The following is a 27,978-nucleotide window of genomic DNA, read 5'->3' as shown; positions in this document are numbered from 1 at the left end:
CTCCTAACCTCTTTTTCTTCACTGTAGCATAACTCAATCTTTTATCTGTTGTTGGTTCATGAATTCTTACCTCTCCAAGCATCTCTCTCTCTCTCTCCCGATCGTGTGTTGATGGAAAGGATATTATATATCCTTCTTAGAGAATCGACAATTATTTGTTGAAACACCGCCGATTTATGAAGTTACATCACATTATTATATTATCGTTATTCTAATTACATCCAATCTTTATTCTCATTGATTAATTATTATTTATACTCTGTAGAATTCGTTAAATAACAAGCATTATCGTCATTTAATGTAAATTAGTGTATGAGCCAGTAAATATTGTTACGTACATAAAAAAATCTAATCAGATTTAATCACCGATCGTGTGTTAATGTGGAGGATATTTTATATCCTTCTTAGAGAATCGACAATTATTTGTTGAAACACCGCCGATTTATGAAGTTACATCACATTATTATATTATCGTTATTCTAATTGCATTCAATCTTTATTGTCATTGATTGATTGATTATACTCTGTAAAATTTGTTGAATAATTAGCATCTCCGTCAATTAATGTAAATTAGTGTATAAGCCAGTAAATATTGTAGCATACATAAATAAAGAAATCTAATCTAATCTTATCCCCAATCGTGTATTAATGGGGAGGATATCCCATTTTTTAGAGAATCGACAATTATTTGTTGAAACACCGCCGATCTATGAAGTTACATCACATTATATTTTCGTTATTCTAATATTGCATTCAATATTTTATTGTCATTGATTAATATTGTTTATACTCTGTAAAATTTGTTGAATAATTAGCATTACCGTCAATTAATGTCAATTAGTGTATAAGTCAGTAAATATTGTAACATACATGAATAAAGAATCTAATCTAATCTCTCTTTCGTCATTCTCCAATTCTATTCTACTCTTTCTCATTCATCATGAGATAAGCATAGGTAGCGCTCAGAAGAATATTATGCATATTCTGAATAATTATTATTGTCCAATCACAAATGCATAAATTTAATATTTGAATTATCAAACGAACCTAGAATAGAATGGAATAGAATGACTGCCTTCATTTTTGACCTGGGAGGGGGAAGTTAGGGCGCAGTCGGTCCTCTCTTACACTTAACCCTTCAATATAATACTAAATTATGTATCTCTTTCCTGTATAGGGCTACTTGTAATATAAATATAAAGAAAATAAAAATCTCAGTACCCTTTTTTAAAATATTTTATCACAACATGTTTCGGTCATTTATGCCATTTTCAAGTGAAATCAACTTTTATCACTTGAAAATGGCATAAATGACCGAAACATGTTGTGATAAAATATTTTAAAAAAGGGTACTGAGATTTTTATTTTCTTTATATTGTAAAGTATCAAATTTGGGTGGATAAAAATTCCTAACAGAAACAGTAATAGGTCTGAAAATAAAGTAACTGGCTAATATCGCCAAATAGATAATAACTAAGATTAGATAGCATCAGCTTGTTCTGGCTAAATGGTACAAAAACCTAAAAAGGATTTGAAGGAATTTTATTGCTCATAAATAGATTATTATATAAAATATTGGAAGATTGAGGTTAGGTACATGTATTCACGGATCGGTGACCTAGAGATCGATCAAATCGAGAAACGTAGAATCTGACCAAAACCCTTTGGCAGAGCTCTACTGCAATCAAATAGTGTGCAATGTGAAAAAACACCTGTTCACGTGGCTAATTATTAGGTAGCATGAAATTAATATTAATGTATAGAATATTAGCTAGCATGTAAAGAGCATAACAAATAAACCAGATAAAAATAATTTAATGTATTCAGGAAATAAGAGGTACCAGGCGCATGAATACCGAATAAAATTTGCATGCACCAATAGTAAAATGGCAGTTAATAGGCGACAATTGTAGGCCAATTCAAAAATATTTATATATATTTCTATAAATGTTCGGAATCTATGTTGAATTGTTGTATAGTCTATGTTATCGATATGGCTCGAAAGCAAAGAAATTATTAATCATACAATCTAAGCAATATTTTGGTATTTTTTGTAAGATCTATTTGAACCTAAATGGCGGAGGACTAAGATATTTAAATTTTATGCTAATTTGAAAGTCGGAAATAGGATCTGTAAAACTTGAGAAAGGAGAACCAGCACTCGCCAACCAAATGCCACCAGGAGAGGACCCCAAATATTTTAGAGCGTAGTACCTTGATAATGATTTTGTAAAAGTTAAAGTTAAAGTAAATTATTAAATTTCTTAAAAGACTTCGTGATGCTATTGTGAAGCAGAAGTCACTTTCATTTTTAAATAAATTTATAACCCCTTGGAAGAGACGATTCCGGCTATCATATTCCCGGACCACATGGAGTTGGATCGACATCGGCGGCTTACAAGAAGATTTTCGACACGTGAGTGATTAATATTGAATTAGTGATGGGCGCCCTAGTGCTTCGAATTAATCTAATAATCAAAGCTAGCTCGCCGAAAGGGTTTTTATTATAAATTAAGAAATTAATAAGAGTAATACTTGCGCAAGTAAAATTAGTATTAAAGGTATTTATTTGAAAGAAAAATATAGATCAATATTTCAGAAATTTCTATTAAATCAAAGAAGTACAAAATCTAGGCTATCAAAACATATGCATATGATATTTAATTTTTTGCAATATAATTTGCGATAATTTGTTATAGCTCTAATTCACTAGATGAATGGCTCTACCTATTCCGTCAGGTGCCGAATCTTGCACCCTGAGATAAAAATATATATTCGATACAAAGAAATCTGCTCAGTACTAGAGATTTTAATTATATATATATTTGGATTATTAGTGGCTAATTTATCAAGCTGATCTTAAAGCACATATTTTTAATTGAATTGTCCAAGTCGACAAGTATTAGCAAGCGCATATCGCAGCTCATGCAAAAGAATGCATATGATTTTAAGATAAAGGCACATGGTAATGATTCGTGCCATAAATCTAGAATATAAAGTTTAGCCTGTGATATTTTATTGATTTCAATTATTGTTCTATTTTTATATTATATTTTTTATCGCTCTTTATATATTTTTTGCCTCGATCTATTTTTTGCATTATTTGTGTAATATATGTATGAAACGTTTATGGTGTGCAATTTATTTATTATTCCTCATCACTATTGTATGAGTATCATATTTATACATATTTATTTTTTATTTAATTACAAGAGTTATAGGAGAAGCCCATACCTAGGCCTATCAAGATTTTTTAAGACTGAATACTATTAGAAAACCACGACCTAATTATATAATTATATCAAATCTCATGCTTTACCGACTGATGCCAAGCAGGAGGCTAATCGTTATTTAAATATAAAGAATAACGTGACAATATTTACTAAATTATGATTTAACAACGATACTCAGTTAAATAAAATAAAACAAAACAATATTTTATAGCGCAGAGAGTTCTTACTGGTGACTGGAGGCTCGAGTAATTGTCTGTGTGTGGGTTTGTGGATTTGTTTGTTCAACGATTACTTTCAATCGCTTTTATCAATCAACTTCGAATTTTCAACAGATAGATATCAAACACAATACAGATCGAGATCGTTAGCCAACAAAATTGACCAACTCAGTATTTTACACCTGTTCAACCCTTAAGGGTTCCCCTTATTATATTACTAGCCGTCAGGTTCGCTTCGCTCGCCGTATCCGTCTTGGGTGTATCTTTGGCGTTATTTCAAATTCCTTCTAACACAAAATTATTACACCCCAGCTGAGCTTCTGTAGTAGATTTGAACATTTTCTGTTCATTTGTTCTCGATAAAGCTGAGAAAGCGCAAAAAACGCTGGAAAAACGCAGATTCTGGGCGTATCTTTGGCGTTATTTCAAATTCCTTCTAACATAACATTATTACACCCTAGCTTAGCTTCTGTACTAAATTTGAAAAATTTATGTTCATTTGTTCTCTATAAATCTGAGAGAAAGCAAAAAAACGCTAATTTTGAGCGTATCTTCGCCCAAGCTGAGCTTCACACCCTAGCTGAGCTTCTGTACTAAATTTGAACATTTTCTGTTCAGGTGAAATAAAAAGATGTTGTCAATTCCACAAAGTTGAGTCAAAGTTTGTTGTCAATTCCACAACTTTGTGGAATTGACAACATCTTTTTATTTCACCTTAATATGAAGAAATTCCACAACATATCTGTGCGAAGTGTTAATTTTCTGTTCATTTGTTCTCGATAAAGCTGAGAAAACGCTAAAAATGCTGGAAAAACGCAGATTTTGGGCGTATCTTTGGAAATTTTTCTCAAATCCGTTCTTAGTGCGCCTCTAAAGGGCCAACTAAACATACCTACCAAATTTGAACGTTTTTGGTCCGGTAGATTTTTAGTTCTGCGAGTGAGTGAGTGAGTGAGTGAGGGAGTCAGTCAGTCAGTCAGTGAGTGAGTGCCATTTCGCTTTTATATATATAGATTTGAATTCCTTGTACCATATTTATAGTTTTCTCTCTCACATTCTCAACAATTTCTCTACTTTTACTCATTTTCTTTTCTTTTTGTGTGTTTCAGACAGCAACTTCGTCCTGGGTAATGCCCAGGTGCCCACCCTGTATCCGATCGTCTACTGCTCGGATGGCTTCTGCGACCTCACCGGCTTCCCGCGCGCACAAATCATGCAGAAGGGCTGCGCCTGCAAGTTCCTCTACGGCCGAGACACCAGTGATGAGCACACCACACAGATCGACAAGTCATTGGAGCTCAAGACCGAGCTCAAGCTCGAGGTCATCTTCTACAAGAAGGATGGTGAGTGGAAACTAAAAATAATTTTGAAACAGGCCGCAAACTATTGAAAATTCACATCATGTTAATAATACTGATTGATTGATTGAGTACTTTATTTATGTAGATTACAATATATACTGGCTTATACACTTATATACAATAGCTTACAATACAGCAAAATTATAGATGAATTTACATAATATAGACTAAGAAAATAATTATTGAAAGTATATGATATGAAAAAGTAATTTGTATTTATAATAACTATGGATAATTATATTGTTATGCATCTACATAAATTGGCGGAGCTTTGGACATATCAATGTCCATTCTTCGGAAAGAATATTAAAAATATCCTCCCCACTAACTCTCTACCAATACTGCTGAGTCACCTGGCTGTCTCAGGTCTGGGGTCAGAGTTTTCAGGTCGCAACTGATCAATTTCAGGTCCTCTTACATGACTGCTCTTTAGACAGTCTGGAACGACGGCTTAACGTGTCAATCCGAAACACGGGAGTGGCTTGAGATAAATATCTTTGCCCGGGCCGGGATTTTATCCCGGGCCATTCGACTACGGCCACGTAGTCAAATGACTTACAGCCCCCTCGAGTGCCCCCTGGATGTAATTTTGGGGTTTCTGATATACTATCAGCAGCAAAGACGGCAGTTTAAGTTATTCCAACATCGAAAACTAATGTCAAAAATACTGAGACGGTCAATTCTTGGCTGGAAAAATCCTGGAAAGTTAGCCAAAATTGACAAAAATCGAAAAATCACCCTCCCACCACCACTATTGGTTTTTTCGGTAAGTTTCTCCGGGGAGTGAAGTTTTTTCGGTTGCTGAATTCGATTTCGAGCATAAAAAACCCATCATGTTAATTTATCAGAAGGCCATGGTGAAATTCACGTCAAGACACCACATTTTCCAGTGATGGACACTGAGATTCACAAGTCACTGGATTTAGTTATTTTACGGATCGATTGATGAAAATCAGGGAGACAAACGGTTTGAGCTGAAGCATGTTGTCTGTTGTCTGATGTCTCCCTATAAATATGTTCATGAATGTGATCCTTCAAGATCACTCCATAAATTTGACATGAACCAGGTAGGCTTACTAGCTAGGATAGTGAATTTTGATAATGATGATAAAAATTTTGTAAACTGTATTTTGTAAACTGTTTGATAATGGTGACAGTTGACATCATATGGATAGAACTAAGAACCATGGGAGTAATTGATTGCATAATAGTAATATTGCACCTCACCTATCCATAGATGATGACAAGGACTCGTGAAGACATTTTTTGTTACATACAGAGTTGAAGAGCAAACAAGAACACCGTTGCTTTGAACACTGATTACTGATTATTGCACTGTTGCTATGTTACGACAAAGTATGTGTACACCATGTACAACATTTCATGTCATGTACAAACTCCGATATGTCTTTTACATGTTGAATGTAACAAAACATGTATTACAAGTTTACAACAGGTGTTACAATGTGAAATACATGTGATTCATATGTATTACAGGATGACATGTATCACAACTTGGTGAAATATTGTTTAAAACTTTCCGTAAGTATATCATAACTCTTCATAGATCTAGATCCATTTTTGAAGAATCAACATTTCAAACATATTTTCATGACCCTTCATAAATCTACATCTATTTTTGAAGAATCAAGATTTCAAACACAGATTCAACAATTCTAAATTATGCTTGCTCATGGAACAATGAATAAGTTTGTTCCAGGCTCACAAAAGTATGACTCTGTATCAATTTTTTCATGGATTTTATATTCCAAACATTCGTTTTAATTTTTATTCTGTAAACAAGAATATTGTCTCAAGCTGCCATCAATAATGTTGTTCCAAGCTCCTCAAAATATGACTGTCGACATTTTTATCATATTGATATTCCAAACAATAGTTATGATTCAATCTGCTTGTTTGAAACAGGAATATTGTTTTAAGCTTCCCAAAATATGACTTAGTATCTCATATATTTTTACAAAATTGATATTCCAAACAATATCTATCATTTATTTTGCTTGTATATGAAACAAGAATATTGTTCCAAGCTCCCTAAAATTCACTCTCTATCGTTTTTTAAAAAATTGATATTCCACATAATAGTATGTAACCAATTTGCAGCTGAGTGAAACAAAAATATTGTTCCGAGCTCCCAAAGATATCTCTCTGTATCGTGTTTTACAAAATTAATATTCCAAATAATTATTTGTTATCAATTTGCAGCTAAGTGGAACAAAAATATTGGTCCGAGCTCCCAAAAATATCTCTCTGTATCGTTTTTTACAAAATTGATATTCCACATAATAGTATGTAACCAATTTGCAGCTGAGTGAAACAAAAATATTGTTCCAAGCTCCCCTAAAATATCACTCTGTATCCTTTTTCATAAAATTGTTTTTCCAAAAAGAAATAGTTTATAACCAATTCGCTGCTAAGTGATACAAAAATATTGTTCTAGAGCTCCCTAAAATATGACTCTATGTATTTTCATGGAATATTCCTCGGTATCTGAGTGGGTCACGTTTGAATTACGTGTTTCATGACGGGGCGGCGCCGAGTAAAAAATGCAAATCTCATGAATATGCATCGACGTGGTGACTCGTAACTTTCATGAAAATCGACAACGGAAAAAATGGGTGAAACACTTTTTCCCCACAGAGTCGCGCAGTGATGATGACTTATGAAGCTTGGACTTTTTTCTCGCGGGATTGCAATGGTGTAGATGGACCAAATAGAAAATAGATACTCCACGTTGGAATGAATTTCGGTTAAGAGAGCAAAATTGAACTTGGTCGACGTTTTTTAATAATGTGAGTGTTAGAGACTATAATAGTAGAAGGATGAACAAATGATCATACATCATTAATATTGTTTGTACTGTTTGAAAAGAGGATAAATTTATTATTATAAATTTATTGTGACAATTCACTATTTATACTGAGTGATGCACTACATACATCATAAATATTTATCATATAACTGGCATTCATACATCATTAATAATACTGTTTGTACTGTCTGAGAGGATAAATTTATTGTGACTATTCACTATTCATACTGAGTGAAAAACTATATTCGGAAGATAAACTGGTATTCAAACAAGATACAACATAAATATTGTTGTAACTGCTTGAGAAGAGACAAATTTCTACAATTTACCATTATTTATATCCAGACCTCTTATAGCTATTGGAGGTTTATGGTATGAAGAACTTTATCGGGTTAAATAGACGCATTCTTATTGGATAAACCGATTTGGGATTGTAAAAACCACTTATTTACTAAAATAATTGATGAACTCGTATTTTCAGTTGCTATGTCAATACCAATGTCTAGGAGCTTGAACATAGAACAGCTATGGATGGTGTCATATGATTGGTAGTTGGTTGGCCTAACAAGGTGGAAGGCTGCCATTGGTTGAGACAAGACACGCCCACAGTGAGCGGAGCGTTCAAACTACAGCCATGAGCCATGAATAATAAGACTCAATTTAACAACAGCAAAGACTGAAAATATCGTTTCTGAAACGGAAAAAAGTTTTATTTCGTTGTGTTGTTTAATATGAGTAATGTTTTACTGTAGTCTATGTAAGAATTCAAGAGTTGAGTTTAATTGTGTACGGATTAATGGAAGTGTATTGTGCTACATTGCGACCTTGTTGCTCAAGAGCCTCTGAAATTTCCTCAATGATCGAATTTATCTATCAATTCCACTAACAATCACAAATCATTATTACAATATAATTGACCGAACGTAGTGAGGTCTATGTTTTAACTCGGATTTTCTTTTGTCTGTCTCTATGTAACGCGATTACGGCCAAACGCGTTGATAGATTCCGATGAGAATTGGCAGGAGTATTCCTTTTTCAACTGCGCGTCGATGTATGCACAAGGTTTTTGAAATTTTTCATTTTAAGGATGATATGAAAAGAAAAGAAATTCCTCCATACTCCAATATCACTATGTATATATATCATCTACTTTGAAGATAGGATCAATCAGACTGTAGAATTATTCATAATCAATCAGCTGACAAGTGGATATTCATTGCAAGCATTACACAGATGTCTGGCCGTGTCTATTTCTATAAGGTAGGGTTTCAATATTTTTTATGATGCGTGGCCATCAATATCAATAATATTCTCACATTTTGAAAAACAAATTTAATAGGTGATTGGATAATATTCTTGATTGAAACAAATTAATTTTTAAATGGTTGAGAAATATTTCTATCAGTTGGAAAGATTATCACGGAACTGGATAAAATATCATATGGGATACAAATTCAAACGTGGAATGAGTTTATTAACATGAGTGAGTTTTTGATCTTGGATAAAACAAATAACAGTTTTTAAGAGTAAATTATGATTCAACTGAATCAACTAGAACAGGTGACGTCAGATACTTGTGGATGAGAAAACTGCGTGAAGTCTACTGTTCACAGAACTGCTAGTTACATATAATTTATATTTATAGAGTGATAATAAATAAATAAATAGATGACATTTTATTGCCATGGAACAATCAAGTTATAAGCAACATATAAATGTTGCAATGGTGTAGGAGTGGTGCAAATTCATGTCTCGAAACCTTTGTGAGGTTTAATTTATCTATTTATTTATTCACAACAATATGGGAGCACACGGAAAAATCCCAAAACTTTCTCCCTAATCAAGAGAGTTTCAATAAACACAATACATATTGTATTGGAGTCACTACTCCAATAGAAGTTGGGCAAGACCTGGGCTAAGAAACCTTGGTAGTGTTTGGGTCGAATTCTGATATCTGGCCTGAAGCCAGAGCTGCTCTAAAAGGAGGTGAAAAGGCGTTGGATGTCGGCCAGAAGTGATTAGTGTGTGGTGACAGGACAGCAGATCATCAATCATACCACAAACGCCTTGTTTGATAATAACTGTCAAAATTACTCGAAATTTACAAAATTCATTTTTCACTTGGTAGAATCTTATTACCATGCACAGATTTTATCCTGTGTGTGAAGCTACCGCTTTTCTTGAAATTATAGTCAGTGATCTAATGGATGTTTTTCATTTTGGATGTTTGGAATCACTTTCATCATCCGCTCTTTCTCACTTTCTCACTATAGCCCACTGCCATTTTTCTCCATCCTTGACATTCGTACCATCTTCTTCTCCAGACCATATATCACGTTTCATCATCACCATCATCATCATCATCATCATCATCATCATCATCACATCATCATCATCATCATCATCATCATTATCATCATCATCATCATCATCATCATCATCATCATCATCATCATCATCATCATCATCATCATCATCATCATCATCATCATCATCTTCTTCTTCTTCTTCTTCTTCTTCTTCTTCTTCTTCTCATCTTCTTCTTCTTCTTCTTCTTCATCTTCTTCTTCTTCTTCTTCTTCTTTTTCTTCTCCTTCTTTTTTTCTTCTTCTTCTTCTTCTTCTTCTTTTTCTTCTCCTTCTTTTTTTCTTCTTCTTCTTCTTCTTCTTCTTTTTCTTCTCCTTCTTTTTTTTTTCTTCTTCTTCTTCTTCTTCTTCCACTTCTTCTTCCACTTCTAGTTCGAATCTCGACCGGTGCAAAAGTTTTAGACCACAGCACAATCATCACATTGACCACCCCGTCTTTCGGAGGATAAACCGTCGGTCCCGACTACCTAAAAAGTAGTCGTCATCTCTCATCATCATCCCTTTCACTCATTACCCACGCACAAGCCTAAGAGCCTATGTGGGCATCACCCTCATTATTAATATTATTATTAATCAACCTCCCATTTAACTCTCAGTATTAATATTAATACTAATAGGGCATCACCCTCAGTATTAATATTATTATTAATCAACCTCCCATTTCAAATCTGTAACAGAAACAATCGACTGTTAATCTCCATGCTTAAACAGTTAGCAATCATTTATCAGTGATTTCTGATTTAAAACCCTTCAAGCTCTCGAGAAATCCTTCCAATACTCATCGAATTCTGATTCAAACTGAAAGCAATGAGCTGCAACCACTTGTGAACCCCTTACAAACCTTCTCACCCCCTCGTGAACCCTTTCTTCTTCCACTACAAACCCTTACCTCCCCCAAAAAACCTTCCCCTCTCCTTGTAAACCCTTTCACCTTCCACTTACCTCCCCTAGAGTTCAAACTTTGAACAATTATTTGCATTTCTGATGTTTGCACGCTTAACCCCTCACCCTAGATTAAATCCGGGCTACTGTATTTGTTATATGAACAGTGGATTTGTGTTTGAGCTTTGAAAGCCCTATAATAGAGAAGTGTTCCAGGATTCTGAATTTTGATTATCTTGAGATTTGGAGTCAAATAAGTACTGCTTTATTTGTCAAATAACGTGCTTACACTGTGCTTATACTGTTGTTTTACTGTATATAAGCTTTACTTGGAGCTTGGAGTAAAATAGTGCTCTTGAAAATTGAATTAGTAGTCGAAACATGTAGTGACGGAATAGTTTGGAAGGGTACTCGGATTTATATATTTTTATTTTACAATTAATTAATAGTGTAGTATCAAATTTAGGTTAACTGAGGTAGCTATAGTGAAGTCCACGTTCCTATATTATTGACTAGCCATCAGGCTCGCTTCGCTCGCTATATCCGTCGACCCCCGACTGGATCGTCCAAAAATGAGATCAGCGGGTTCGCTTCGCTCGCCTGCATTTTTCATTTTAGCATGCTTCATTAAATCAGAAAATCAAAGTACTGAGAAAACGCAGAAAAACTGAGAAAAACGCTGATTTTAGACGTATATTTGATGAAATATTAATATGTCACCTCATCACAAAATTTTTAGACCCTAGACCCTGCGTGTTCTTTGTGCCAAATTTGAACATTTTCTGTCTATTACTTGATGAATGAACTGAGAAAACGCTCATTTTGGGCGTATCTTTGGCGTTATTCAAATTCCTTCTAACACAACATTTTTTAACCCCATCTGAGCTTCTGTAGTAAATTTGAACATTTTCTGTTCATTTGTTCTCGATGAAGCTGAGAAAGCGCAAAAAACGCTAGAAAAACGCTAATATTGAGTATTCTTTGACGTTATTGCAAATTCCTCCTAACACAACATTATTACACCCTAGCTGAGCTTTTGTACTAAATTTGAACATTTTCTGTTCAGTTGTTCTCGATAAAGCTGAGAAAACGCTAAAAAACGTTGGAAAAACGCAGATTTTGGGCGTTTTTAGTGCGCCTCTAAAGGGCCAACTGAACATACCTACCAAATTTAAACGTTTTTGGTCCGGTAGATTTTTAGTTCTGCGAGTGAGTGAGTGAGTCAGTCAGTCAATGAGTGAGTGTCATTTCGCTTATATATATATATATATATATATATATATATATATATATATATATATATATAGATAAATGGAACTCAAGCTGTACTAGGAGAATAAATTAATGTGCAGTACCAAATAATTCAGGTTAAGATCAGGTCAAGTTTAAACTGAAGTTCCATATCTTCTTGAAATGTATGAATTGAGGGCTACTTTCTTGTATTTATAAAATAGAATTATAGTACCCTTTGAAATTAACAAAATAATAGTATAAGAATACAAATTATAACTATAATTATAAAATTCTTATGTATTATTATTCTATTATTTCATTAATTTCAAAGGGTACTATGAATCTATTTTAAAAAATTGAACTGAATTACATATGGTGAGGTACAAGCTATGATGACAGTGATTGATTAACATTGGTGTTGCTATCCTTGTCTATCAATCCACAAAGCAGATAGCGCTATCCTTTTCCAGCGTCACAAGGTTGCCAGATCGATTTTAGGCAATGTATAAATATGATTAATTAACAAAACAATCCATCTCAGTTTTGAAAATGTATTATTTAGATTTTAAAAATATATATTCTTTTGACGAATGAAATATAATTGATATTTTAACAACAATGAACAGTCAGTATTACATCAGATATACCGGTTCCAGCTATATACTCTATAGAAGACAAGGCAGAGAATCGGCAACGCTTTCTCCACTCTCATTATAACGTGCAACTCACTATAGTGGTTGGGTGGTAGAGTAAACATTGGTACCAAATTTCACAACTCCATCAAAAAGTCAGTCTACTCTATTTCATTCTAATAAAGAGAGACGAGACAATGATAATGTTACAACTTGTGATAGACTAGATGAACTTTAGCTTCGCTCTCAGATGATTAAGTGATCTCACGAAAGAAAAATATTTTGTTCGTTAAACGAAATTTACGCCTGTATAAAAGACGCCAGCACCCTATTATATCTCCCTTCACAACATAAAAATTCCTTCTGAATTATGACACTCTAAACTCCGTTATTCTCAAGATAATAAAAATTCAATTTTCACACGATTCTAACGCTGGAAAAATCAATATGGCGGCACTGGTGTGAGGTGTCATCCATAAAACACCCTTTAGCGCGGCGGCATGAGTTTTCCCGGCTGTGGAAGTCGTTTTTCTTCTCTCGGAAAATCTTTTTATCAGCCGCCAGTGACAGAGAGGATAGGGAAAACAAATATTTGACAATAATTCGGGGCACGTCTCGCCTTTATTCTCGGAAAATTGTTAAATGTGTCGTCTGGGAAAGCAGGAAAACTGTCTGGGAAACTTGCACACAATGTGTTGCATCTGAATTTTTTTGTATCCTATTGTGGAAGAGTGGAGTTCTTGCACTTGAGTTCTGATGCGAAAGGTGGTTTCTAGAATTTATAAAACAAGCTAATTTTATAGCATACTGGGTTTTTGAAATGAAGAAATTATTATGAAAACACAAAGATGTATCGAATATATCAAGAATTAATTTAAAAAACACGAATATTGAGGGAAATTACTGAGATATTGCAATTATTCAAATGCTAATGAATCAATTATCATTATCAAACGAAAATCCAAATTGAATTCTGGTAATTCACCCCGAAGACTTCTGCTACTGCAAATATTGACAACAGGGTGAACAGCTAGATGGAAATTCGATAAGCGCTACTATTCAAAAATTATTTGTCAACCCGGGAATCGAACCCATTACCTCCTAATTGCCGGTGATGAATGCTTACCCCACACCAAACTGACAATCTCTGGATAGCAGGCTCATTTTATAGTTACGAAGCCATAGCGGCCAGCCAGTAGTCTACAGATGGAAATTACTGAGATATTGCAATTATCCAAATGCTAATGAATTAATTATTATTATTAAACGAAAATCCCTGCTACTGAAGATCTCTGCTACTGCAAATATTGACTAATAGTTTTTTAATTATTAATTTTTGTATAGTAGAGCTCATCGAGTTTCCATCTAGCTGTTTATCCTGTTGTTAATATTTGTAGTAGCAGAAGTCTTCGGGGTGATTTACAGCATTTAATTGGGATTTTCGTTTTATGATCACCATATCTCACCAAACACTGTGTCATAAGTAAAATATATTTTGGATACATTTCTGGATTATGAGACATTATCTTTGACTTCTTCAAAGAAGTATTAGTATTTCAACTCCCATGAAAATCAACTTTCCAGATATAGAGAATCATAAAGAGATTTCACATTATTTTAGGATATTTAATCAAGTTTTTGTAATCAATAGATTGTAATCTCACATTAAATATTGTAGTCCTGCTGTGGAATACAACCAAATACGGTGCCGTCCGATGAGCGATCGGGGAAAACATAGTCCACTGGGCAATCCATTGTTCATAATAGCAATAAGGATAGGCAGACGCTATGAATTAGGTGTCATTAATCATCAAGGACAATGAGGCAACAAGCGTATGTGTATACTCTGATGATGATTGAATCAGTACCTCCCACCTCCCATAAAAAGGAATCATTTGTTGAAGAATAAATGTATCCTTGAATACACCTTAGGCTGGCCACTAACGGTAGGACATGCATGATACACATGACGTCATACATTGGTGTATCACACAACGGAAGGCTTCGAGCAAAATTGTTTGAGGTTAGGTTTTCGCATCTCCGACTCTTTTTTGTTTATTATTTTACCGATGCTCTATTTAAGGTAAAATTGTTCTTCTATCATTATAATTTGTAATTTTCCAGTGGTTTATTTATGGCTATTACCTGTTAGTCCTATGTTAGAAGCCTCTGGCTGATTACAAAACATGCATGATGAACATGTGTGTGTGTGTGTGTGTGTGTGTGTGTGAGTGTGCATGATAGACATGCAATCAAAAACGTTGCAATCAAAACTATGGCGTTTAGCTGTAAACCTCTTTGAGTTGTAATTTTTTCATGTAATGTATTCTCAATAAATAAATAAATATACAAAACAGCAATCAGATTTTTAACTTAAAATATGTGTAACGCTAGTTCGCCTCCATGGTGCACATTGGGTAACGCTAATAATGGACTAGCAAATAATGGCGGTCAGACAAACGTATGTTCTCCTGACCGAAAACTACACAACATCTCAAAGAATTTGGAAATATACAGTGTATATCTAGGCATTTGAGACTCATGAGCTATATATTTGTTGTGTTTCTGCAATACGCTAAATAAATAAATAAATATAGAACAACAAATATTGACTGTACCTTATATAGAGATTCTAGGTTCCAAAGAGTTCAGAATTGGAAAGTTTCTAGAAACTATTTTTTTCCAAAATAATAATTTTGAAACTAGAATAAACTAGAATAATTCTTATTCTAGTTTCCAAAAAGTTCAGAATTGGAAAGATTCTAGAAATTATTTTTTTTCTCGAATCAAATGAACAACCAGATACATCATCAATATAGTAATATTCACTTCAGTCACAGTTCTTTAAAGGAAGTATCAATGTTCCCCAGTCAACTAATGGTGACAGTTCAAAGTGGATTCCAATATTGAGGAAGGAAGATGGTTTATGATTTTCTTTGATAAAAAATCTGCAATGTCAACACGAATATCTCAGTTTGGAAAAACGTAATTTGAGGAGTAATTGAAGTATATCTCGTTACCCTAATTACTCATTTACAAGCACGAGTGACTCTCCGACAGTAATTCATATCCTCGAAATTAGACTGACGTTTCTATAAACTGACACGAGCTGGTAGACTTTTTGGAAAAACTGGGGAAGGCCGGAGTGAAATATGGCTTCACTAAATCAAACACTTGCGAAAACTTGAGGAAAATTAGTTGGTTTAGTGGTTATAACTGAGTCAACATTCCTTGGGAAAGCTGAAAGTCGGTTTTTGTGAGGAATTTTTGTGGTTCGTGAAGTTAGATTCATCTCATACTGTCAGCATTTGTTATGAATGAATGCAATGGTTTCCATTTAACCGTTACTGACAGTGTTCAACGTGACTGTCACTATAGTAATTTGTGTTTTGCCATTTTTTCAGTTTCACTGAAAAGTTTGAAAATTGAAGACCGTTCGCGAAATTTCAGTTTTTCATTGAATGTTTGAGTCTTCTTTGAAGATCTGCTATGAAATGTTTGAATGCAGATTTTATTTGAGATAACTCTTTTTACTGTTGAATATGAAGAATGAAGTGTCAACAACACTCAGGTCCGGTTTCCAAGCTCGGGATTTAGCTAAATAATTCTAGACTTTTAAGGTAGGCGCACACAGATCGTCATCGGACGGAGGGCACGCATCGGACGGATCGGATGATTAGATTTGATGCATTGTTTTCAATCCGCATCCGTATAGGTATATGCGCACTCCAATAGAAAGCAATGCATCAAATCTAGATCCGTCCGATGCGTGCCGTCCGTCCGATGGCGATCTATGTGCGTCTACCTTAAACAGCTGGAGTCAGAAAATTAGCTTTCCAAACCGGGGCGTAGTCGCAGTTTTTATAACAGTGATCGCAGTTTTTATTTTCTCATTTCTATAATTGGAAACGTTTTTCCCTGACAAGATTAAACGTTTCTAAATAATTCAAAATAGCTGAAACTTTACACTATCTCCTCTTTATTTTATTTTGTGTTCAATTCTCTAGTTTTTTGAAATTTAATTCATACGTGACTTTGACAATGAATACGACTACGCCCCGTTTTGGAAAGCCAATTTTCTTACTCCAGCTGTTTAAAGTCTAGAACTTAGTCGAATCCCGAGCTCGGAAACCGGCCTTTATTTATTTGAGCGAATTTGAAGGAAGAAGTAAAATCAATATTTTTGTATAAATCCAACTGGAAGGACCAAATTCAGTAAAACATAAGCAGTAATTTAAACAGTAACAGTCATGTTAAACAGTAATTCAACATGAATAAGCAAATATTTCAAGTTTTCCTTCAAAGTCCCATTTCAAGGCGATTTCCGAGTGATGTTCCCTTTCTTCTTTCCTTCTTTTTCTTCTCCTTCCTCATCGACAACCTTATCCTTTTACAGAGTTCTTCTTCATCTTCTTCACCCTCTTCTTATCCTTCTTCTCGTTCTTCCGTCTATCATCCCCCCACTTCCAGGCTCTCGGCAACTAACTCAATCGTCCACCACTATCAATTCGTCTCAGGTCTCTCAAGGGAATGTTGTATGTAATCGATCGACTACCGTTTAACGGTGGTTAGTTGATGGCGGCTACTAAAGTTGATGGCGGTTAGCTATGGTGCGGTGCCGAGAAGCAAGTTCACATCGCTTGTAAATGGTTGTAGCAGCAGCAGCTGTAATGTGTTACCAGGGCTGCGACTCTATTGGGAATACCACATCCATTAGAAATGTGATGAAAAATCAACAGAAAACAGTAATCTATTATAGTGTAGCATGAGGCTGTTTGGTGAAATTATTGAATGATTGGGGAGAACAAGAAAGAATATGATGAAGAAAGAGGAGAAGAGAAAAAGAAGAAGATGATGGATGAGATGGAGAAGGAGAAGCAATCATAAACACTTTTGGTTCAATGAAAGTATTGGAAAATAATTGGAAACAGGTCATGAAGACAATCAATGACAGCAATGAAGAAGAATGAGAAATAGATAGGAGAAAGAGAAATGTTTAATGTTTTTGAGAGCAGTAATAATGAAGTGAGTGTAAGAGAATCGCCAACTTTAGATAATATCAACCATTTATATTATATTAATGAATAGTCCAAACGTTATAAACCCTTCTACTACTAAGCGGGGTAATTGTACTACCCCAACCCACATTTTGTCCATTTTTTTGTAGATAATGTTGATGTATTCCATTGTAACCTTGAGTAGCTGTTAAAAACATATCACTTCAGTTGTTTTTTCTCAAAAAATCATTCCATTCCTCTTATTTTTGAAATTATTAGCAGATTTATCATTGGGGTAACTCTATTACTCCGCTTGGTATTTTCATGTCATGCAATCTTTTGGTATATTTCATCCATTATCGGAATACATAATATTTATATTTTGATGTTCAATTTTCATTTTTTTGCCAAACCTGATTCATAATGATCATTTAAAATCAAAATTTGAAAAAAATGCTTCTCTATAGCCATAATTTAATTATTTGATAACATTTCCCTTACATCAATATGATCGAATGCTCAATTTTTTTGTCCTGTCAGTTTTTGATTGAAAACATATTTTTCAACATAAGAAATTTATTTTTAATAATATTAATAGCTTTTGTAATGCATTTTATAGATGAATCAGTGGAAAAGAATATAGAATAATGATATAAAACAGAAATCTTGTTGGGGTAACCCAGTTACCCCACTTGGTATTCCGTGTATGTGAAAACGTTGGTAGTAGAAGGGTTAAGGCATAATAATGCATGGAGACAATAATTAAAATAATTATTATTTTATTACATTCTGAAGTTGAACCAGCAAAATGGCGTTTACATGAAGCGTCGTCCAATCAGTATCGAGAATGGGCGTGTACTGCATGCATCGTTCTCGCTTGTCATTGGTCGAAGCTGTTTGACGCTGTAGTCGGTAGGTGGCAGCACTTACAATGTGACGATCAACACAAAACACTTAGGGCCGGTTTCCGAGCTCGGGATTCAGGTAAGCTCTAGACTTTAAAGAGCTGGAGTCAGAAAATTGGCTTTCCAAAACGGGGCGTAGTCGCAGTAAATAGATGCAGTAAAATAAATCTTTATTTTCTGATTTCTATAACTGAAAATGTTTTTCCTTGACGAAATGACATTCCTAAATAATTCAAAATAGGTGGAACTTTACACTATTTTCTCTTTATTTTATTTTGTGTTAAATTTCCTAGTTTTTTGAAATTCAATTTGAACGTGACTTTGACTGTGACTACGACTACGCCCCGTTTCGGAAAGACATTTTTCTGACTCCAGCTGTTTAAAGTCTAGAACAGTGGTCGCCAAACAGTCGATCGCGAGCTACCGGTAGCTCACAGAAATGCTCGTGCAAAAGAATGTCGTCCAGTTTGATTATAAACACTTTTCCAGTCTGAAGAAAATCAATGACGAGAAAAATCCTCCGCAGCACCGCAGCAATAACCAAGAATACGTTACAACTTTCAGACTTGAACAACAGTTTGATCAACGATTTCAAGATTTTAAAAGCATATCATCAACTCTCTTTTGTAGATATCTATGCAGAAAAATTCTCAGTTTGTGTATTAAAACATTTTGGTGCAGATCAGACTTCAGTTGAAATGGAATTTGTGGATTTTCAAAATTATCTGTTTCTCAGATCACTCTCTACAACTGGAAATATTTGGCCTCAAGTCCCCAAAGAAAAATATCCAAATATTATTCGAATTCCATTAAGGTTGAAAGCTATGTTCAGCTCTGTTTTTTGTGTGAAACATCTTTTCAAGTATGAAATTCACAAAAATATAGGAACAGACTGACTGATAAACATTTGGACAACTGCATCAGAATGGCGGCTACAACGTACACTCCAAACGTCAAGAAAATACTTGGAGACCAAAAAGAATTCCACTGCTCTCATTGAAATGTACATTTCAACTTTTGTTATACTTTTTGCTATGAGATAAATAGATTTCAACACTAGAAATGTATCTTTATAGACAATAAAAGATACTTTGTTTATTCTAATATTCCTTGGTAGCTCACTAGAAGGTTTATAAATGCTATTCTAGCTCACAGGCTCATCAGTTTCGCGACCATTGGTCTAGAACTAGCTAAATCCCGAGCTCGGAAACCGGCTCTTAGACAACACAGATTATTTATTTATTTATTTATTCATTTTCTTTACATACAAAGGCTCACAGAGATCCATAAAGAGCCTTATTTACACAATTAAATGAAACAACAATTTAACTTATATACATTTTGAAATATAGTAAATAAAGAAAAGGAAGAAAAAAAGCATTTACACAGTTGAACACAGATTAGCACAGCAAGAGAAAGTTTTTTGCTCGGGGAAAAAGAAAAAAAATGAAGAAGAAGAGGAAGAAGAGAAAAAAAAAGAAGAAGAACAACAACAACCAAAGTGAGATAATATTGTCAGTGGTTTGGGAAAGAAGATTTATTAGATCTGTCATCGTTCCTCATAAATAATATCAACATTTTCCATTCGACCATGGCTGACAGTTTGAGGTGTGAATACCTTTTATCATATAGGTCACACCACACAGACCTTATAAAGTGACAATTCATGTGAATATCAATTCATCGCATTAAGTACTCGGTATATAATATGAGCTACATCAGAATACAGTTACAGAAACACATTTTGTATCAACTCTAACAAGCATTTCAAGCTTATGACGCCAATTGTTTGTTAGTCGCAGCTACAAAATATTTAATACTGTATATTGGCAGCTCCCAGCTTCCAACATAATATTATTCCCAGCTTCCAGCATCTATTGAAATTGATGGGTACAGTCAATGTACCTTGAATACATTCATGTATTTCTATATGAATACATAGCCTGTAAGTGTCTTACATAATTATCGTAATACTGTACTCAATGTACCTAGAATATATATGCATCTATTCATCTATTCTGGGTACAGTATGTAGAGCACACATACAGGCTTAAGTATCCATATAGACATAATACATAAACGCTTTTCCATTGGTCGAAAGCTATTCAAATATCTATATTGAGGTCCACGTTATAATGGCAGTGTTTGTTTAGCAATGGTATTGCTATCCTTGTCTATCATTCAACAAAGCGGATAGTGCTATCTCTGTCTCGCTTTGCTCTGTCGCCAGATCGGCTTTTAACAATGTAGAATTAATAATTGATTAACAACATATTTTATCTTGATTATGTAAATTCATTATGAAATTATAAAAAAATATAGTTTCTTGCTATCCTTGTCTATCATTCAACAAAGCGGATAGTGCTATCTCTTTCTCGCTTTACTCTGTTGCCAGATCGACTTTTAACAATGTAGAATTAATAATTGATTACCAAGATATTTAATCTTGATTATTATGAGAATTCATTATGAAATTATTGAAAAATATAGTTACTTGCTATGCCTGTCTATCATTCAACAAAGCGGGTAGTGCTATCTCTTTCTCGCTTTGCTCTGTTGTCAGATCATCTTTCAACAATGTAGAATTAATAATTGATAAACAAAATATTACATTTTAATTAGGAAATTATTGAAAAATATAATTGATCATTTTAAACGAGAATGAACAGTTAGGGTCGTTTGCACAGTCAAAGTTTAAACTCGATTTAATCAGCTGGTGGCTTAAACTCGAAATGAAACACATTATATTAACTGGATTTGATACGGATTTAATCCAGTTTAAAATGAAATTCAGTTTAAACTGTCACTGTGCAAACAGCCCTTAATATTACATCAATAAACCTGTATCAGCTACCGTCTATAGAAGGCTTTGACAAGACAGAGGATCGGCAACGTAGATCTCCTGTCTTTCTCCACTGCCATTGTAACTTGGACCTCACTATATCTATACAACTATAAGCTATCATATTTTATTATAGTGAGGTCCATGTTATAATGGCAGTGGAGAAAGATAGGAGAACAACGTTGCCGATTCTCATTGTCTTGTCAATGCCTTCTATAGATGGTAGATGATACAGGTTTATTAATGTAATATCAACACTGTGCATTCTCGTTTAAAATAATCAATTATACTTTATCAAGCAAGGAATTTTATTTTTATCAATAATTTCATAATGAATTTTCATAGTCAAGATGAAATATTCTGTTAATTAATTATACAAAGTGTTCTGAAAGTCACTGAGCACTTGAGTTATGGATATGAAATACTTGGTGACCAGTAACTTTTCGAACTCTCTGTAGTTTGTTTCTTAAGTCTTTGTCTCTGTCTTTTGTTTCTTAAGAAAAAAAAATTAAAAAAGTAGTGTTTCTTTTCTGGCTCAAAATGTTGTAAAATTACTCAAAAATTTCCAATTCGTAGAGATTTGAGTGAATTTTTGTTGTTAATTAGTTTTAAAATATCAAAATTTAAAATTTTAAGTCAAATTTAAGTCATTAGTTTTGAGGTCTAAATTAGACTAAGTGAAAAGTGAAATCAAACCTCATTCTTTGTTGGAACTTCTATTTGTGAAAATTTGGGAGAAGACAGTTTTGGGCTATGCCTGTTGTCTTCTCCCAATCATATTTCAATTATGCTTTGTTATTGTGAATAAAAAAAAATTAATTAATTCTACATTGTTAAAAGCCGATCTGGCAACAGAGCAAAGGGAGATTGATTGATTGAGTACTTTATTTATGTAGTTTACAATATATACTGGCTTATAAACTTATATACAATAGCTTACAATACAGCAAAATTATAGATGAATTAAGAAAATAATTATTGAGCTGTATATAATATGAAAAAAACAATTTGTAATAACTATAGTTAAAGTAGATAATATTGTTGTGCATCTACATAAATTGGCGGAGCTTTGGACATATCAATGTCCATTCTTCGGAAAGAATATTCGAAGTATTCTTCCCACTCTCTACCAAAAAAGAGAGAGATAGCGCTATCCGGTTTATTGAATGGCAGACAAGGATAAGCAATAACATTGCTAAACAAAGACTGCCATTATAACGTGGATCTCACTATAGTACCAATATACAACATGCTATTAATTCATATATATAGAGATTCACTTTAAACCATCAGCTCTCCTTATGAGAAACCTCAATATTCCCCATTCAGTCAAAGCTGAGAGTTTAAAGTGAATAGCTTTACATAGCTGTACATAGAACATCCAGTCGCGGATTCATGACTCTACTAATACGAATGATATTAGTATGCGAGGATATCCTCGCTTCCATATGGGAGGATATCCATGTATGGGAGGATAGCAGTGACTGTAAACGCGAGATAACAGCGTTACCGTTTATCGTTGAAATTACCTAATTTTATCGTCAGCATCACACCTGACAGTATGTGGTCTCGTGCCTTTAATTGGTGATGTGCATATGGATCGATGAACTTGATTATGACTATTGTGGTTCAAGTTAGTTAAGCACTGTTTTGTACTTACTGGACTTGATTATTGAGGTTGGAGTGTATTATCGTGTATTTGCTATTTGTGAGACAATTTCAGTTCACATGTGTTGTGTTTCTGAAAATGACGAGATTTCACACTTTGTTAGACAAAATAGTATATTTCGCACCTAGAGCGGAAAATGAGATTTTTCCAGCTCGAAATCGGTTTTTCAAGTCCGAGGCCGTAGGCCGAGGACTAGAAAAGAATGAGAGCTGGAAAAACATTTTTGCCCGTGGTGCGAACGATATTTTTCGCCACACTACAGGTATTGCTGACAAAATAAAGAATACTCGTTAAGCTATCGTACCTATCTCTTGATTTTAGTGGTAGAAGATTTGCAGTCAGGATTTCAGATTCTTTTAAAATTTCACTTGGAATACCACAGTCAACTTCAAGCATTTTTGAAAATTCGGAATGCACTAATCAACAATAAATAATTGAATAAAACTGGTTGCGAAGCGAATTAGTTTGATTCGAAACTGGAACTGAAATCATGGCGACTTCAGCTGATGATGAAAGTGGACAATCGCCCGATCTAGCGGATGACTTATTTACTACTTCCATGAGCGGCTGGAAAGAGACAACTTTCTGGCCTAGACCGGAAAAGAAACCCTTTTCTGACGTCGTCTGCAAACAAGGTCTTTCAGATCTACGTAGGGACTGGAAAGCAGCTGCTTTCTGTGCAGTGTGGCGAAAAAGTCTTTAAAGTCTGGACTTTATTGATCCTACTTTCGGCTTGAGGCTCGAGTTATCTGTGGTTGTATTTTTGTTTGCATGTTGTACGATAGTTTCGAATGCTGCACCGTTTGCTGGACTTTATTGATAAAGCGTAGCAAGTTCTTACTTTTCACTTGAGGCTCGACTTGTTGTATTTGTTTGCATGTTATACGATAGTTTCAAATACTGCACCTATAGTGAGGTCCACGTTATAATGACAGTATTTGATTAACTTTGATGTTGCTATGCTTGTCTATCATTCCACAAAGTAGGTAGTACTATCATTTTATAGCTCCGCAACGATGCCAAAATCTGATTTTGGCAAAGTAGAAATATAATTAATTGATGCAGAGGCAAGGCAACGCTGTTCTTCTATCTTTATCCACTACCATTATAACGTGGACCTCACTACAGTTATATTTGATGACTATGATAGTGAACACTGGTATGGTGTCGCAAATTTGAGACGTGACCCGACCTGACATGAAGTGAAGTGAGTCACTAACTCCGTAAACAAAGCCGTAGTGCATTCGTGTGACGTCAGCACAGATAGGGCTCCTACACCAATAAAAGATTCATTGATTTCAGCTGATCTATATCAGCTAGTGTTTTTATTGGTGTAGGAGCCCTACCTGTGCTGACGTCACTCGTATGCACCACGGCTTTGTTTACGGAGGTAGTGCGTAAGTCAACAAACTGGACTTTATTGAACGAACGTAGCGAGTTCCTACTTTCGACTTGAGGCTCGAGTTATCTGTGGTTTTGTTAGTTTACATGTTATACGATAGTTTCGAATGCTGCACCGATTGCTGGACTTTATTGATCGAGTTGCCATTTTTTACTAGAGGCTCGAGTTGTTGTCTGTTTGAGGGTTTGTATGTTCGAAGATAAGTTTCTAATGCTTTCATCAATCGGCTTCAAATTTCCAAACATTTTCTGAACTTCAATGTTTAGAATTTGAGCTTCAAAATAGTTTTCAGGCCAGTTTTACCAATCTTTCAAGTATTTATATTTGAAAACTATCATAATAAACACTAGTGAGGCTCCCAAATTTGAGACGTGACCCGACGTGGCATGAAGTGACATGAGTCTGCTAGATGAGCTAATATGATATGATAATACCATAGAGATACAATAGCGTAAGTAGATATCCCATGCTATAGGGAATTTATGTCGCAACTTGTACTGTTATCTCAAGCGGATTACTGTCGAATATTGTCAATTTTCACTTTTTTGTTGGGGCGATAGTGTATGAACGGCACAATTTGAGAGACTATCAGCGTCACACAGCTGCATAGGAAAGAACTACGTGAACTATCGGCTTGGGATAACAGTAAAACTTGCGACAAAAACGCCCTATACCATGGGATATCTACTTATGCTATCGTTTCTCTATGATAATACTATATTAAACATTAAAATATGTCAGTTGACATCTTTCATTTTCAATAGTCCATGCTCAATCTTGATTGATTGATTGAGTACTTTATTCATATAAATTACAATATAAACTGGCTTAAACACTTTATATACTATAGCTTAAAATACAGCAAAGTTTCAAATGAATTTACATAATATAAACTACGACGTATTCACGTCAAGTATTCCGGAAGGTACAGTTGATGGACAAAGGGGTCGTGGAAGGCCCCGGCTACAGTATCTGAGACAAATGACAAATGACAAAGGATCTGGGTGCTATGAGCTATGAACAATGGAAGAGAGTAGCAATGGACAGATTTAGATGGAAGGCTGCCAACCAATCAAACGATTGAGCTGAAAGAAGAAGAAACTAAGAAAATAATTATTGAACTGTATATGATATGAATACCATTAAAAGTGGAAAACTCAAATACCTCGGCCACATTATGAGGAATAGCTCAAGATACAGACTTTTGCAAGAGATCCTTCAAGGAAAAATCAACGGAAAAGGGGACCTGGCAGAAGGAGAATTTCATGGCTGGCAAATCTGAGGCTATGGTTTCACCAGTCATCTGCAGAGCTGTTCCGTAGCGCCGTCGACAAAATCAGGATAGCCATTGTGATCGCCAACATCCGAAACGGAGCAGGCACGTGAAGAAGAAGATATGATATGAAAAAAGAAGTAATTTGGAATAAACTATACAAGATAATATTGTAATGCATCTACATGAATTAGCGGAGCTTTGGACATATCAATGTCCATTCTTCGGGAAGAATATTCAAAATATCCTTCCCACTAACTCTCTACCAAAATCTTGTGGTGTATATGAGTCATGGTGCTGGTTGCACAAAAGTCGCTTAAATTTTATACGTGATTAATTACACGAGAACCAATCGGAGAAGGCCTTTTTGATAAGACGGCTTCTCTGATTGGTTCTTGTGGAATGAAATTTAACCGGCTTTTGTGCAACCGGCACATAGTTTCATACATTTTGGACTGTAGTATAAATTTGAGAAGGGAGTTTTGGGGCATAAGCTTGTTGTGCCTTCTTAAATGAGTGTAATAATTGTACATGACTGAATAAGTAAATAAATAAATTAATTAATTATCAAACATTAGTTGAATAATAAGCATTGATTTTGTTTGCTTAGGATGGCTGACTTCAGACTCCAACCAGATTGATTTTTTTCCTCCAAAAATCACAACTACTTGTACAATATAATTACCAGAGTATACAATACATATAGACATTGATTGTAACTTGATTAATAACTGAATGACGATTGAACTCGCTCATATTCGTCTATTGAAACCAATTATTGAGTTGATGTTAGTTGGCTTTATACCTGTCAGGCTGTCAGCCCGTTGGCAGGTAGCTCACAGGTAACATGTCATGTTCAAGTCAGTTGCACATGGATTTGATGGAGTTGACTGACACATTTTGTGATGAACGATGATTTCTGTTTTGAACTTGCGCTGATTATGCAGTGAATAATTATACTAATGCGCATGTCTAGAGAGTGAAAGAGAGAAAGGTGTTGATAGTACTGTTGTATTAAAAGAGAGAGGAGAGGAAGTGGAACCGAACGAAAAAACAGAAAAAAAATTCTGGTGCGGCGCACTCACACAACTTTCCTTGTCGTTATGTAAATTGATCACCTGACGCTAGTGTTCACGCGCATCTCGAGTCTTCTTATAAACAAAGATCTAGCCAGCTGGTGACAGGACAATAACGCTGGAGACATACGAGGTCTGCTATCTCTTCATAGTGAATCATTTAATAGAATCAACAGATGCCAACAGTTTGCAATTGGATAATCACATTTTCTCGAATTTCGAGCTTATTTTCAATTTTAGGTGAAAATGTTACTGAACATTAATTGTAGAGATTCTCATGCTCAATCTTCTCCACTCGAAATTTTTTGTGTAAATCATATCTGGAGCCTAATAATTGAGAATCTAACATCAAGCTTTGCATAGATGGGGCGGAGCTCCTGAAATTTTTACAGGTATGGGAGTTGATAGAGCTTATCAATGACTATTTCAGGTATGAGTTTCATAAAAATCGTTGAAGCCGTTTTCGAGAAAATCGCGAAAAACTCTGTTTTTGACAACATTTTCGAAATTTTAGCTGCCATCTTTAATTGAATTAGATCGAAATTGTTCGTGTCGAATTCTTATATTGTAAGGACCTTAAGTTCCAAATTTCAAGTCATTTTGTTAATTGGGAGATGAGATATCGTGTACACAGACGCACATACACTAATACACACACACTCACACACACACATACAGACCAATACCCAAAAACCACTTTTTCAGTCTCAGGGGACCTTGAAACGCATAAAAATTTAGAAATTGGGGTACCTTAATACAATAAATACAAAGGTAATTTTGTATTAGAAAGGGAAGAGTATATGAGACGTGTGCTCTACTAAAATTGATACAAACAGTAATCAGGCTCGAGAGATATCGTGAAAACCACATACAGAAAGAAAGGAATTGAGAGAGTAAGCAATAGCATTTCACAGAGACTTTTATAGCCAATATCGGTTAGAGAGAGAGAGAGAGATAAAAGTGATCAATTGTAGTCAGTGTTAAAAATGGAAGTCGAGACACTAAGAGATGACGAAACAGATTGATTAGCTGCCTTTATTGAAAATCTAGGAGGGCGAA

General features: G+C 34.6%; 1 protein-coding gene across 4 annotated transcripts in view; it reads left to right on the top strand.

The window, feature by feature from the left end:
- LOC111053224 (potassium voltage-gated channel subfamily H member 8) overlaps nucleotides 1–27,978 on the top strand; it is a 322,102-nt gene that overhangs the window by 197,835 nt on the left and 96,289 nt on the right. For all 4 annotated transcript variants that reach the window (XM_039436822.1, XM_039436819.1, XM_039436820.1 and 1 more), the window contains one exon: nucleotides 4,561–4,794. In XM_039436822.1, coding sequence (XP_039292756.1) covers nucleotides 4,561–4,794 — 234 coding nt within the window. The remainder of the gene's footprint in view (nucleotides 1–4,560; nucleotides 4,795–27,978) is intronic.

This window comes from Nilaparvata lugens, chromosome 10 (genome assembly GCF_014356525.2).
Source record: "Nilaparvata lugens isolate BPH chromosome 10, ASM1435652v1, whole genome shotgun sequence".
Classification (NCBI taxonomy): Eukaryota; Metazoa; Arthropoda; class Insecta; order Hemiptera; family Delphacidae; genus Nilaparvata; species Nilaparvata lugens.
The sequence above is the reverse complement of the archived record's forward strand: the minus strand, read 5'-3'. Positions and strand labels throughout refer to the sequence as shown.